The 13,844-nt window shown below is 35.7% G+C and overlaps 1 protein-coding gene across 6 annotated transcripts in view; it reads left to right on the forward strand.

The window, feature by feature from the left end:
- GPBP1 (GC-rich promoter binding protein 1) overlaps positions 1 to 13,844 on the forward strand; it is a gene marked incomplete at both ends in the record, with an annotated part of 31,318 nt that overhangs the window by 7,873 nt on the left and 9,601 nt on the right. For 3 of the 6 annotated variants that reach the window (XM_084233791.1, XM_084233793.1, XM_084233792.1), the window contains 4 exons: positions 34 to 257; positions 2,994 to 3,060; positions 11,738 to 11,922; positions 12,631 to 12,771. In XM_084233791.1, the coding sequence (XP_084089917.1) occupies positions 34 to 257; positions 2,994 to 3,060; positions 11,738 to 11,922; positions 12,631 to 12,771 (617 nt within the window). Of the gene's footprint in view, positions 1 to 33; positions 258 to 2,993; positions 3,061 to 4,050; positions 4,111 to 11,737; positions 11,923 to 12,630; positions 12,772 to 13,844 lie in introns of all 6 variants that reach the window. The other 3 variants (XM_084233790.1, XM_084233794.1, XM_084233795.1) reach the window with 3 other exon arrangements.

Genomic DNA, 13,844 nt, shown 5'->3' on the forward strand with positions numbered 1-13,844 from the left:
GAATTTGTAATACTTTGCTTTCATCAAATGAAGGTAACTTTGGAAGGAAGGAAAAAAATGGATGGCGTGCACATGGAAGAAATGGTACTGAAAACATAAATCATCGAGGGGGATACCATGGTGGAAGTTCCCGTTCTCGTAGCAGTATTTTCCATTCTGGTAAAAGCCAAGGACTACATGAAAACAGCATACCCGACAATGAAACTGGGAGAAAAGAAGACAAGAGAGAACGCAAACAGTTTGAGGCTGAGGATTTTGTAAGTTTCTTATGATTTTAATACAAATGAGGTTTCTGTAGTGCCATTTTAGCATCAGGGTGATATCATGAGGTTTTATCAGCCAGCATAGCTTAGCTTTTTTCCTACAGGAATGACAATGTACAGGTCCAATTATTTTCAGTCCTTATTTTTTGTGAGGCTTTTTTGTTCATAATTTCCTTCCTCTAATTCCCTCTCCCGCTCTACTTATTTTTATGTCTAACAATGTCTTTTATTTTACGGCTTATGCCAAATTTATGTTGTATTATTCTTTATAGAAACTTAAACAGTTTCTCTTAGAAGTAATGGCTGAGCTTAATGGCTTATTTACAAATACATCATAATACTAGCTTTAAAAGCCATCAATTTTTTGGGAAGAATACTTTATCTGTCCTCTTTATTTAGATTATCTCTTAAATAACACATGATTATTCATAAATGTGTCTTAAGCTAATCTCAATGATAGTTCCTTGCCCTTAAGCTACTTTCTCTATTCAAAAGTTTCTTTGTGGTTAGGGAATACAAACTAATTCTTGGCTTAGGCCAAATGCAAATAGGTATGAGGTAAGTAGAAACAACATTTTTGTATATTTTTTTTTCTATTCTAAATCTCACCGTATGGCTTGTGTAAACTCTCAATTTATGTAAGTCTTACTAATTCCCGGTGGTTAATTTTTCTGGTTATGTTGTTTGTTTTTTATTTTGTATATATTTGACTGGCTCTATGAGCCCACTAGTTGTTCTTGACCTTCAGAATACATAGGTGAACAAACTAGGCAAGGTCTTCACGGTCACTGAGTTTCTGTTCTAGTGGGGATATTTATAACATAAAAAGTAATTAGTATTTTTCAGAGAATCTAGACCGGAAGTGACTTCTGACTGAGGTCGGGAGAGGTTTCTAAGAAAGTTTCTCTAGGGAAGATTGATCTGGGAATACTTCATAAAGAGTGAGCTTTGTTAGAATGGGAGAGGGAAAAACCTCATGCCAAGGCCAAAAGTTGGAAGCCGGTTTGTCATGTTTAAGGGATAAAAATTTGGCCACTATAGGCAAAAAAAATCATTTTAGGCCACATTAGAGAGGTGGGAAAGGGTTTTAATTGAGAAGGACATTAGCAGGTAAAGGTAAAGAATTTTAATTTAACTGCAGACACAGTGGAAATCCTCCCTGGAGGGTAATTATGTACTCTGATTTTGGTTTTTTTTTTAAAGGCTACTGTAGTTGTTAAGTCTTGAATGGATTACATTGTGAGCAGGGAGGCCAGTTAGGAATCAGTGTCAGTATCTCAGGAGAAAACAATGATTTGAAAATAAGTAGTTTGGGATATAGTTTGACATTATTTTGCACAGAAAGGTGGAAGTTAGAGAATTCGATACATTGAATTTAGGGCCGGGGAGTGGTGAGGAAAAGAGGAACAAAAAAATCATTCTTTTTTTTTTAAAAGATTTATTTATATTTATTTATACCAGCACTGGGTACAGTCAGAAGCGCAGGAGGATGAGAGAATTTGCCAGAGCCAGAGCAGGGAGCAGAACAGGCAGAAGGACCGAAGTACACTGCTGAGGGGAGCAGCGGGTAGCAGGGGAGGTCTGCGCGCCGTGTGGGACCCTCGCCCGGCAACCGGGGATTGAACCAGCGCTGCAGAGGCTGCGGGCAGCTTCACAACTCAGCGCTCAACCGCTGCGCCACCAGGGAGGCCCAACAAAAAATTATTCTTAGATCCTGCTAAGAACCTTGGAATCTCCATGCCTTCCCATTTCAGTGCTCCATTTTCCCCACTTGCTCTTTACCATAAAAGGAATTTTTATAATCAAGCTAGGGATGACACTGGTCTGCATCTGTAGTGTCTTGAGAGTTTAAATGAACAATACAAGTAAATTAAACTCATACCTGACAGATGCAAACACCCAGTAAAACCTAGTGGCTGCTATTGTCATACCCCACCCCCAACTTCCAGGATTATATCAGCTATAATAATCCTAGTCTCAAATGTAGACCTATAGTGTAACTTCTAATACTATATTTCTATAAAGGCACGTGAAACTTTACACCAGAATCACCCCGCTTTTACTTAGTTTGTATCAAGAAATCATGCTGGTGTGCATACATATTCTCAATAGAATGTTAATGATTCACTTAGGGGTAATTAAAATATTTGTATCAGGATCAGTTTATTCAATATCTGTTAAGTATCTTCTTTAAGTCAGGCTGTATTAATTGATAATATGGGAATTATTGATGTAACTTTGGAAATTTAAGATTTCTCAAATCATAAATTTTTAGGATATTTGCTAAATATTTAGCAAATATTTCTAACTAAGGTTAGCTTTAGGGTATACATTTAGTGTTCCGACTCTAATATCCTGAGGATCACTTGTTGAAATAAAATTTGCATTTACCTTTCAGAATGAGTGTGTTAATAACTAAAGTATCTAGCAGTGAAAATCTAATAGAAGAGTTGAGGAATGGTCTGATTTTCTTCTTTCCTGATTTTAGGCCCAATACTAAGAAAGGAGGGCCTTTCAGATTCATGGAAAGATCATACATTCTCTTTGAGTTTTTTTTTTTTTTTTTAATTTACATCCTTTTCCTGAGATAGTTGGAGATGAAAAGAGTATTTAAAATTAATATTATATCCTGTTAGATTCCTCAGTACAGTTCTGAGATTACTTTTATAGGATTTATTTTTTAAAATGTGAGAAGTTTAAACATTTATTTTCATTACAATTTTCTTCTAGCCATCTTTAAATCCTGAATATGAGAGAGAACCAAATCAGAATAAATCTTTAGCTGCAGGTGTATGGGGTAAGTAATTTCGGATTTATTTTTGAGGGGTACGAAATGCTTTTTGTAGGTTTTACTTTTTTGTGTTTTTTAAAATAAGTGGTAGGCTAGAATTAAACCTCATCTTTTAAATAATCTGTTTTGATTATTACGCTAACAAAAAGAAGGTAATATGTACCTTTTATAAACTAGATATTGGGGGTAGATAAGTATTTAATTTGAAATAATTGATTTATACATATTAGTACCATTAAGTATGCTCAAATGAGATTTATGAAAATGATTATAAGTTCATGTAATCATTTAATGTCATTTTAAGAGCAGCCTGATAAGCAAAGAACTCATTTTAAATTTTTAGTTGTTCAAACTTGAAAATTTAGCTAACTGGAAATAAGTAATCATAGTGTGATATAAAATTGTCTATGAAACTATATTTGAAATTATTTGTTGTTTTGATTGTTAAAACCTTAATTTTTCTGGCAGTGACTCCCTTTTGTTTAAAACTGCTGAGTTTAATTTGATAGCATCTTATAGAAGATTAAGCTGCACTCAAGTAGTACAAATTAGACAGCTTTTTAAAGATTCAAGTGAAGTTTAAAATAATGGAAATAATTAAAAAAAAGAAGATTTGATATCTGAAAAATAAATTTTATTATTTGATGCCAAATTCAATGGTGCTGTATCTGCTTTGGAACTTGTACATATGTTCATATGTATTTTTTCTATTGAAAAATCAACAACTTAATCAAAACAAAAGGATTGTGGCTTATGACAGCATACTAGTCCTAACAATAAAGGCATTATTTTAAACTTTGCCACTTCCTGTGCTGTTCTTTATTGTATTTATGGGGTGATACTCTGGGGAATTACTTTGTTTTATTTTGCTCTCCCGATTTATTTAAAGGGCTTTTTGAGGGTGGGGGTGGGGGTTGTCAGACACTTTTGTTAGAACCATGTGAATGGCATTGTTTTTTCTGTATTGCAAATTAGTATTTCTACCACTCTCCCCAGGCCTACACGCCCAGACACACACATACCCAACCAAAAAAATCTCCCAAGCTCCTCTCTTAGGTATGTTTCCTTATTATTCAGTTTTTCTGGGAACAACTGATTGCATAAGAATATAGAACCACCTGGAAGGTGTTAAATAGAATCTCTAAGAAATTAGGAATAGTTCGGATTTGAGTAGAATGACAGTAAATAAAAAATCAAGAATGTCCGTGAGCATTTGTCATATAAAACTACCTATAGATAATATTGGTACTGATCCTTGGTTAATTTAATAATAGAAATGATTTAAGGGCAAATACATTTTTGGAAATAATGAAAATAAAATGTATTAATACAAAGATTTTGGTTCTACTGTTTCAGGGTTGATCTAAGAATTTTGAGCACTAGTTGAAAAGATGTTTAAAAGGAAGATGTACTCTTTACTGTGTCTTAGGTAAACTAATAAGTATGTTTGCATTAGAAAAAATTGGTTAATTGTGGTTGGTTAATTGTTAAATTCCCAGTACTTCCCACTAGGAATACAATGAAACTTTCATTGTATTACACCTCACAGTATTACTTTTCACTTTACCCCTGGGTTCCCAAATATTGTCTTCCCCATTGTAACATTTAGAATAGCTATGTTCCTGAGGAAGACAAGAGAGAATTTTAGGAAAGACTGCAATAGAACTTTTCTAGTGCTGCTTCCTCCCAGGTAAGTAAAAATTTAATAATAGAAATATAATATGTATTTTTAAAAAGGTTGTCCCTGAAACTATCCTCTTGTAGATTGAATCTAAACATAATAACTAATTAAAAAATTACCTTGAAGGAGAGTAAGCTATTTAAAATATAGTTACATAAATTATGCTTAGAATTTTATAGGCTTTATTGGAAACACCTTCATTCAGTTTTTATCTGTCATTTCTTTATGTTTTGATCTTAATCAGGATTACTGTTGTTTGGTGTCATAAAATAATCTTAACTCTCTTTCACGTCCTTAATAATTTAAAACTGAAATAGGATTTATGGTATTTCAGTGTACCTGTGAGGATTTGAAAATAATTTAATTGTGTGGTTGGTTTATTGGCATATTTATGGAGAGAAAATGGTTTTGTTTTAAGGCAGTTTGAGACATGATTAGTGATAGTTTTGACTTGTCTATTTTCAGAAGTCTTACTGGCTATTTTTTTGTCAGTGGCGCTATAAGCAATAATTTTTGACAGATCCAAAGATTTAGTACATAAGATAATAAATGGTAAAAAATTTCATTCGCTTGTAATTAAGTAGTGTCTTGCTTCAACACAGCATTTATTTGTAGCTATTCCTTGATAACTTGATGAATTTTACTGATTTTTGCTCATCTTTGATATTTTACTTAACAGTGTCAAGGTTCATTTTTAGCAGTATTGTTTTTATTTTTTTAAAAGATTTATTTATTTATACAAGAACTGGGGTACAAGTCAGAAGCATGGGAGGGTGAGAGAATTCACCACAGACAGAGCAGGAAACAGAACAGGCAGATGGACCGAAGACACTGTGGAGGGGAGCAACGGGCAAGGCAGGAGAGGTCTGTCTGCCATGTGGGAATCACCCTGGCTGGTGGGGAATCGAACCGGCGCTTCAGAGGCTGCAGACATCTTTGGAGCACAGTGCTCAACCGCTGCGCCACCAGAGAGGCTTAGCAGTGTTGTTTAGCTTTCAAATTAATGCAAATTGGAAATGAGCTCTTATAGATGGGTTGTTTTCTGAAGAATTCCAGTGACATTAGCCAGAAAAATGCAAATTAACATAATTGCATTAAAACAAGTGAGGAAGGGAGTAATGTTTACTGAGTTTTTTTGTAAAAGCATTTTTCTGGTGGGTTATATATGTTGAAATGACTTTAATTTTCATCAGTCTGTCTTGTATGAAACCAGTTGATAAAATTATAATAAGAAAAAGATAATGCAGTGTGTTTTCAAGGTTGAGAAGGGAACACTAATTGGACTTGACTAGACAACCTGACCAGTACATTTTATTTGGTCATGATAGAATAGAAGTATTACTTTTTCATCTTATAAGTTCTTATTTTAAGTTTCATTTAGAAGTATATCTCTTTAGGGCCTCCCCTGTGGTGCAGCGGTTGAGCGCTGGGCTGTGAAGCTGCCCACAGCCTCTGCAGCGCGGTTAGATCCCCGGCTGGCCGCTGGCAAGGGTCCCACATGGCATGCAGACCTCTCCTGCTGTGCCCGCTGCTCCCCTCAGCAGTGTACTTTGTCAGTCTGCCTGTTCTGCTCCCTGTTCTGGCTCTAGTGAATTCTCTCACCCTCCTGCACTTCTGACTGTACCCAGTGCTTGTATAAATAAATAAATTAAATCTTACAAAAAAAAAATAAAAGTATATCTCTTTAAACCTTTTCTTCATATGAGTAATATAGGGGCCCTTGTTAAGGAAAATACACTGTACCCCTCCTATTGACATAAATAGTAAAACTCATTTGAATAAAAATCATACTACAAGTCAGATGTGTACATTAAATAAATTCAACAGCAACAAAATTCAGACAGCATCAGTCCATATAAAAATAATCTTGAACTTTTTTGCGTTAAAATTGGTACTTAAGGGGGGGTGGGAAAAGGAAGGATTGGGGTCAAAATAAGGGGGTTGTAATTGTATGGGAAATATAAAAATAAAATTTGAAAAAAAATTGGTACTTAAATAGTAATTTCTTATAATTGCTGTGTTTTATATATATTCTTTAGAGTTTGATATTTGTGTATTATTGTGTCTTAATGTGACTAAGATCCTTTTTAAATTAGTATGAAAGTTTATTTCAAATGTTATTTACCCTTCACATGTCTATATGCTTTTGGTCAAAGATGCTTCTTGTGGGCCTCCCTGGTGGTTGCCTAGGGGTTAAGTCTCAGAGCTATCACCACTCCAGCCTGAGTTCAATCCCTGGCCAGGTTGCTAACCCACATACGGCACAGCAGACCTCTCCTGTATCACCCACTGCTCTCCTTAGTAGTGTATTTCAGTAAACTAGCCTGTTCTGCTCCCCCTGCTCACTCTCTCTGGTATATCCCCACCGCCCCTCCACACACACACTTTTGGCCTACTCCCCAGTTCTTCTAGGGAAAAAAGTAAAAACAAACAAGCAAAAAAAGTTGCTTCTTGTGCTGAGATGATGAACTGAAATAATAACTGGCATTAATATGATGGTAAAGGACATCACTTGGTTGTGAACACTTAAAGCAAGTTATTCTATTCTAACTATTCAGTGGAGGCTTATTATTAGTATTTTTATTTGGGAATGGCAAACATTTTTAATTGCCTGACCTACCAATATACTTTAATTTTCCTTTCCCCCAGTAGTGTAATATAATGGTTAAGTACACTGACTTTGGAATCAGATAGATTTGTATCCTAGCAGTTGAGCTTTTTTATTTACTGGTTACTTAGACTTTGGACAGATCATTTAATCCTGCTAAGAGAATTTTCTTACGTGAGAGCAAGGTGACCACAGTAATCCTAATGAGAAAAATGTTAATTTTAAATTGTTTACTTTGTAAAAGTCCATGAATGTGTTACAGGTGTTTAAATAATTGTTGGTGTATTGTGTTCAAATTGTGTAAGAGGGGTATTCTAAAATATTTATTGAAAGGTAAAAGAAGGAATTTTTAAGCGATAGATCAGAGAATAAAGCCATAAGTGACTGAATCAGAAAATGATGTATATAGGAGACAGCTATGTGGGTAATACTGAGAAACAACAAGAGAGTGAGGAATAAAGATCTCAGCTATGAATTGTATGTGTACCTAATTTACTCTGTATTTTATGTGGCAGTATTTTAATTCTAAGCTTTCTTCAAAAAATTGAGCCACATGCCCTCCACCATTGACTTGGAATTTAAAGACTAAAAGGTAATTTCATAGATATGAGGAGGGAATGAATAAAGGGATGTTTATTTATTTTTAAAGATTTTATTTATTTTTGCATAGAAGAACTGGGGTATAAGCCAGGGTGAGATGGATGAGAGGATTCACCAGACACAGAATGGGGAGCAGAGCAGATGTATCTGCTGAAATACACTGCTGAGGGGAGCAGCGGACAAGGCAGGAGAGGTCTGCTGCACCATGTGGGTTATCTCCCCAGTTAGGGATCTAACTGAGGCCTTAGCAGTGCTAGTGCTGAGACTTAACCCCTAGGCCGCCAGGGAGGCTGGACAACAAGGTTATTAAAGGCTCTGTTATTGTTAGATTGCAGTAATTTGTGAGGACATAAGGAAAAGCAACCAATGGAGAAAGTCAATGGAGAAAGTGAGGTTGACATTTACATACTGTTTGCAGTAACAACTTAGACTCTTTCAAACATTTGGAAGGATTGTGTGAGGAGAATTTGTAGAGACAGTTGAGTCAGTGTGTAAATAATATAAAATAGAAATGATGCAAATTAAGGCATTGGCTATTAGTGCTTTCCTTACTTATATGTAACTGTTACTGTTATCTTATTCTTAAATGGTGAGGTTTAATGTATTTAGCATAATTACTGTCATGTATATAGGTTAGACTTAATTGTGCTTATTTCTGTTAACAGTTTTTTCTTTCTACACTCTTGTTCTCAAAAAAGGGACAACTTTAATTTGAATTATAATTGGAAGCCTATTAATGTGGATATAGTGTGATTTTTCTGAATTTCTCTAGTAACTTGTTTGAAGAAAGCATTTCACAGTAACTGAGACAGGAACTATTATTTCCATTTTATAGATGAGAGAGTAGCAAGGTTGGGGCAAGTAATCAAATACTGTGAATTTGGTATGAAAATACATGTTCTTAACACCCAGTGCTATAAACATTTGAATATGAATGCATAATAAATACATTAACAATATGTCTACTTTTCTCCCAATTCTTGTATCTTCCTTTGGTACCTTAATCTTTTACTTTGCTGCCTCTTTTTTATGACTGATTTCTTAGGTTCTACCTTTCCTTTTTATAGGCTATCCTGTCATTCTTTGCCTCTTTATCCTATCATTAATGCCTCTTTGAGAAAACATCCAGACTGTTTTCTTAACTTGTCTTGGAATTAAATTTTAGGAAAGGCGAACTGTTAGGGACTACTGTGAGTCTTAAAAAGATAGCGTATCTGCTTTTGCTTATCTACTTTCCTTTTCTTCTGCCTTCTAGTCTTGATCAACAATTGCATATTATTTCTTTCCTTCTTGTAACTTCAGCCTTCCATGTAGAATCATTTTCCTTTTGCCTAAAGTACATTGTTTAGGATTTATTTTAGTAAGGATCTTTTCTTGGTGATTTTGTTTGAAGAAGTTCCATTTCTGCCCTCTGACATAAGGTATTTTCAAGTCCTAATCTGCTAGCCAAGATTCTTCATATTCTAAGCCTTTATTTTTCTAGAAATGTGTGTTGAAATCATTTCTTGCTGATGATCTTTCTCCTGTATTTGGTTTCTTCCACTTTTTTTTTAAAAAAGATTGATTTATGCATACAAGAACTGGGGTATAAGCTAGAGGGTATGGAGGGTGAGGTGAGCGGATTCATTAGAGGCAGGGTGGGGAGCAGAACAGACAAATTGACTGAAATGCAGTGCTGAGGGGAGCAGCGGGCGAGACAGGAAAGGTCTACTGCGCCATGTGGGTTGCTTCCTGGCAGGCGGGGATCAAGCTCTTTATGCAGTGGCTGGCTATAGCTTGATAGCACTGTTGTTAGCCCCTGCGCCACCAGGGAGGCCCCCTCTTCCACTCTTATAGTAATCTTAACAGAAGGATATAGACACGAAAGAAGATAAACTTATTGCTTTAGATTAGATGGCCATATTAACCTGCAGTCTTCATCAGTCATGTTTGAATTTACTTAACTGTAATGTACTGATAAACTGAACCTTCACTACATCAACACCTGTTTTCCTCTGAGATGAGGCTTTTGCAAACTATTACCCTTTTGCAATCCCAGCATTTATTATTCCTCAATTCTGAATTTAATTTAGATTTTGAGTACTATGCTGCTAAGATTTTCTCTGGTATTTTATTTTTAATATTTTATATATTCTCTTGTATTTTAATTTAAAAAATTTAGAGTTCAAGAATCTTTTCATGCTTATCTGTTTGCAAAGTGCTAATTGCAAATCTGCATTGTTTAGAACTAGTCATTCTTCATTGATATCTGTTTGAGATCTTTATTCTTAATAATTGTGTAAGTTTTTCCAAAAAGCTATACATCAGTGGTATAATTTCTGTGTCCTCTGTCTTTGAAAGATGTCATTCTTAGTCTTCATGTTTTGGACCCTTTTAGACAACTAAGAGGTTGAGATTTTTGCCTTAGTAGAGTAAGGTGTTTAACTTTTTTTTTTTTTAAGATTTATTTATGCATACAAGAGCTGGGGTATAGGCCAGACATGCAGGGGGTGAGAGGATCCACCAGAGACAGAGTGGGGAACAGAACAGGCAGACTGACTGAAAATACACTGCTGAGGGGAGCAGCAGGTGAGACAGGAGAGGTCTGCTGTGCCATGTGGGATTTCTCCCTGGCCAGGGATCGAACTCGTGCTGCAGAGGCTGCAGATTGCCCCATAGTACAGTGCTTAACCCCTTGCACCACCAGGGAGACCCAACGTGTTTAACTTTTGAAAGAGGAACTTTTTTTTTGTCAGTTTGATCTAGGTCCCTGTTATTTTTCCTTCATCATTAAGTAAATGTATCAGCTCTGTATTTTTTGGAGAGTTTTAAGTCCTTATTTGATTCAATTTAGTTTTTGAGAAGATCCAGTAGGAAGTTGGGTTTTGTTTGTTTGAGGTGGGGTGTCATCACAGATAACTGCACTATTCGTCATCTCACATGATCATAGCTTTTTTAATAGCAGCTTTATTTTAATTTAGATTTTTCTGGGATTTCTCTCTCTGAGTTAATTCTTTATTCTAAACTCTCCAGCTATGAAACTTGCTTTCAGAATTTTCCTAAGGGAAGGAAGAGAGATTTAACCATAAATACTGGTGTGATTACACATTCATATTGATAAAAGTCTAGAGTAGTTTTTCATGTTTCAGCAACGGAAGTGGGCTTGGGAAAAACTTTCAGTTAGCAGTTACTATAAGTGCTGTCTTAAAAGTCAGTTATTGGTTGTTCTGCAACTTGCACAATGACTAGAATGTATAGTTCAAGTAAATATCAAATAAATGTGGCCAGTAAATGTTTGAATGACTCGGTATTATGAAAAATGAATTCTCTTTTTCATTAGTTGTACCTTAATTACAAATTTAGAAATAGACTATGGTTCTTTGCATAGTGGTAATGATTTTATAATTAAGATTAAAAAGAATGAACCTGAGTTAGGGAAATTCTCTTTTCAAATGGAGAAGCGTATAGTCATTTTATAGTCTGTTAAGAGTAATGATGAGAAATTTTCAATTTAAAAAAAAAATGAAAAATGTTAGAATGCATTCAGTCTTGGTTTGGTGATAATTTCTAGTCACTGTCTATCTGAATTCATCCATATTACTTAACATTGCTCAGTTCTTACTGTGATCTGTTGGATTATGTTTTCGCTTTGTTTCTTAAGCAGGAATATAGTTCATCCTTATCTAGCATAATTATTATTTTATACAGAAAGTAATTTAAAATATTAAGGTTTAAAATATTCTATTTTGAGGGCAGTTTTATTTTATGCTAAAATTTGAAACTGTGTAACTCTTATTCGTGCTTTATTCATGCAGAATACCCTCCGAATCCTAAATCTAGAGCCCCAAGGATGCTGGTTATTAAGAAAGGTAATACAAAAGACTTACAGCTGTCTGGATTCCCAGTTGTAGGAAATCTTCAGTCACAGCCAGTTAAGAACGGGACTGGTCCAAGTGTTTATAAAGGCTTAGTCCCTAAACCTGCTGCTCCACCTACAAAAGTAAGTTCTACATTGTTAAAAATACACATTTTGAGTTGATGCGAAGTTAGATACTTTGGGAAAAGAATGTTATAACTGTATACCATAGTTTGGGTATTGGTGAGCTGCTGACGTGGGGTGGGCAGAATTGGTTCTTTGTGTGTCTGTGTTGTTAATTTTAATTATCTGTTAAGTGGTGTGTGTTTACCATATATGTGTTTTCTTCTTTTAGTAGTAGTGAATGAAATCTATAAAATTTTTGTATGCTAGGTGCATCAGTATTTGCTTAACAATGCTATTTCTTGGTGTTAGGTCTTAGGTTTTTGAAATTCCTACTGTGTTTCTTGATTTCAGATAATAAGAACCTAGCCTTAGGTTTATAAAACTTTGAAAAAAAAAAACCGCCTAGTTCAGATATTTTTATATGAATGCCAAACTTTGATTTTATTTGTAGAAAAGGATGGAGAGAGAGAACCATACAGAAATGATTAAGAATTAAATAATACTTGTTTTTATGGTGTGGTAACAAACATCTCAAAGGGGATACAGTGTTGTAAAGCATTATTACATTTGTAAAAATAATACAATTAAAATGTTTTCATGAGCCACATGTCATCTTTATTTCATAGTGTTTGCTTTGTTTTTATTATCTGTTTTTAATATCTGTGTGTGTGTGTTTTTGTTGTTGTTGTTTTTGTTTTGTTTTGTTTTGTTTTTTTTTAAATTAAGCCCACACAATGGAAAAGCCAAACTAAAGAAAATAAAGTTGGGACTTCTTTCCCTCATGAGTCTACATATGGTGTTGGCAACTTTAATGCTTTTAAAACAACTGCCAAGAATTTTAGTCCATCAACAACCTCAGTGAAAGAGGTATGGTATTTAAAGTTATTTTTAAGGAAGGCAACCTGTCTCAATCATTATAATTAGTAGTGAACAAAAAGACTTAAAAGTCATTAAATAAATACATTAAAGTGTGATGTTTTAGCTATTTTGTCCTTGAATTAGCTTGTTTTGAAATGGGTGGACAGGGCAACAGGGCAGGAGGCCGGATGGTAGGACTGAATGGCCATTCACCTGCCGGGGGCTCTGAGACGAGAGCTGCCAAAAAACCCCCAAAGGCCAAAATACCAAAAACCAAAACCAGAGGCTGTAGCAATACAGTACCCACAGAATAGGAGCCTATGGGCTATAACCTAACAAAGGACAGTGCCTAATAAGAGGACAAGTCACTGTCTGTGGGTTCTTACCTGTGCACACAATTGCAAGGGACCCCAGGCTCCAGGAACAGCAACCATGGGATTTATTTTACGAACAGGAGAAAACAAAGGGCTTGACCTCAGACTCCAGGTACAGCAACCATGAGATTTATTTTACAAACGGGAAACAAAGAGCTCACTGTACTGCAGGTGGCTGGCTGTCTCACCCCGATAGTGTCAGTGATGGCTGCCACCGGTCAACTAGGAGTGCTGGACAGCACTGGCCAGTAGTGATGGTCACTACTGGTCCCCCAGGGATGGTGTTGGAGACACCAAGTATTAACAGCTCTTCGTGAGTTAGTTGGGCTATACCAACAACAAACAGATCTTTGAGACACCAGGCCCAGGGCCTCTGATGCTCCTTTCAGGCAATGTCAGAGACAGTACTGGAGGCCCACTCTCTGACAGAGGTCTTTGGGTTGTCTTCTCTCCTCGGAGGTCAGCTGCTGGATAATGCTTTTCTTCTTTCTTCTTCGAAGGCCAGGAACAGAGTCTTACCCTTCTTTCTTCTTCTTCTTCTTTTTTTTTTTTAAGATTTATTTTTTATACAAGTACCGGGGTACGGGCCAGATGTACGGGAGGGTGAGAGTATTCACCGGAGATAGGGGGGAGCAGAACAGGCAGACTGAAGAAATACACTGCTGAGGGGAGCAGCGGGCGAGACAGGAGAGGTCTGCTTCACCATGT

Source organism: Talpa europaea (genome assembly GCF_964194135.1).
Source record: "Talpa europaea genome assembly, chromosome: 5".
Classification (NCBI taxonomy): Eukaryota; Metazoa; Chordata; class Mammalia; order Eulipotyphla; family Talpidae; genus Talpa; species Talpa europaea.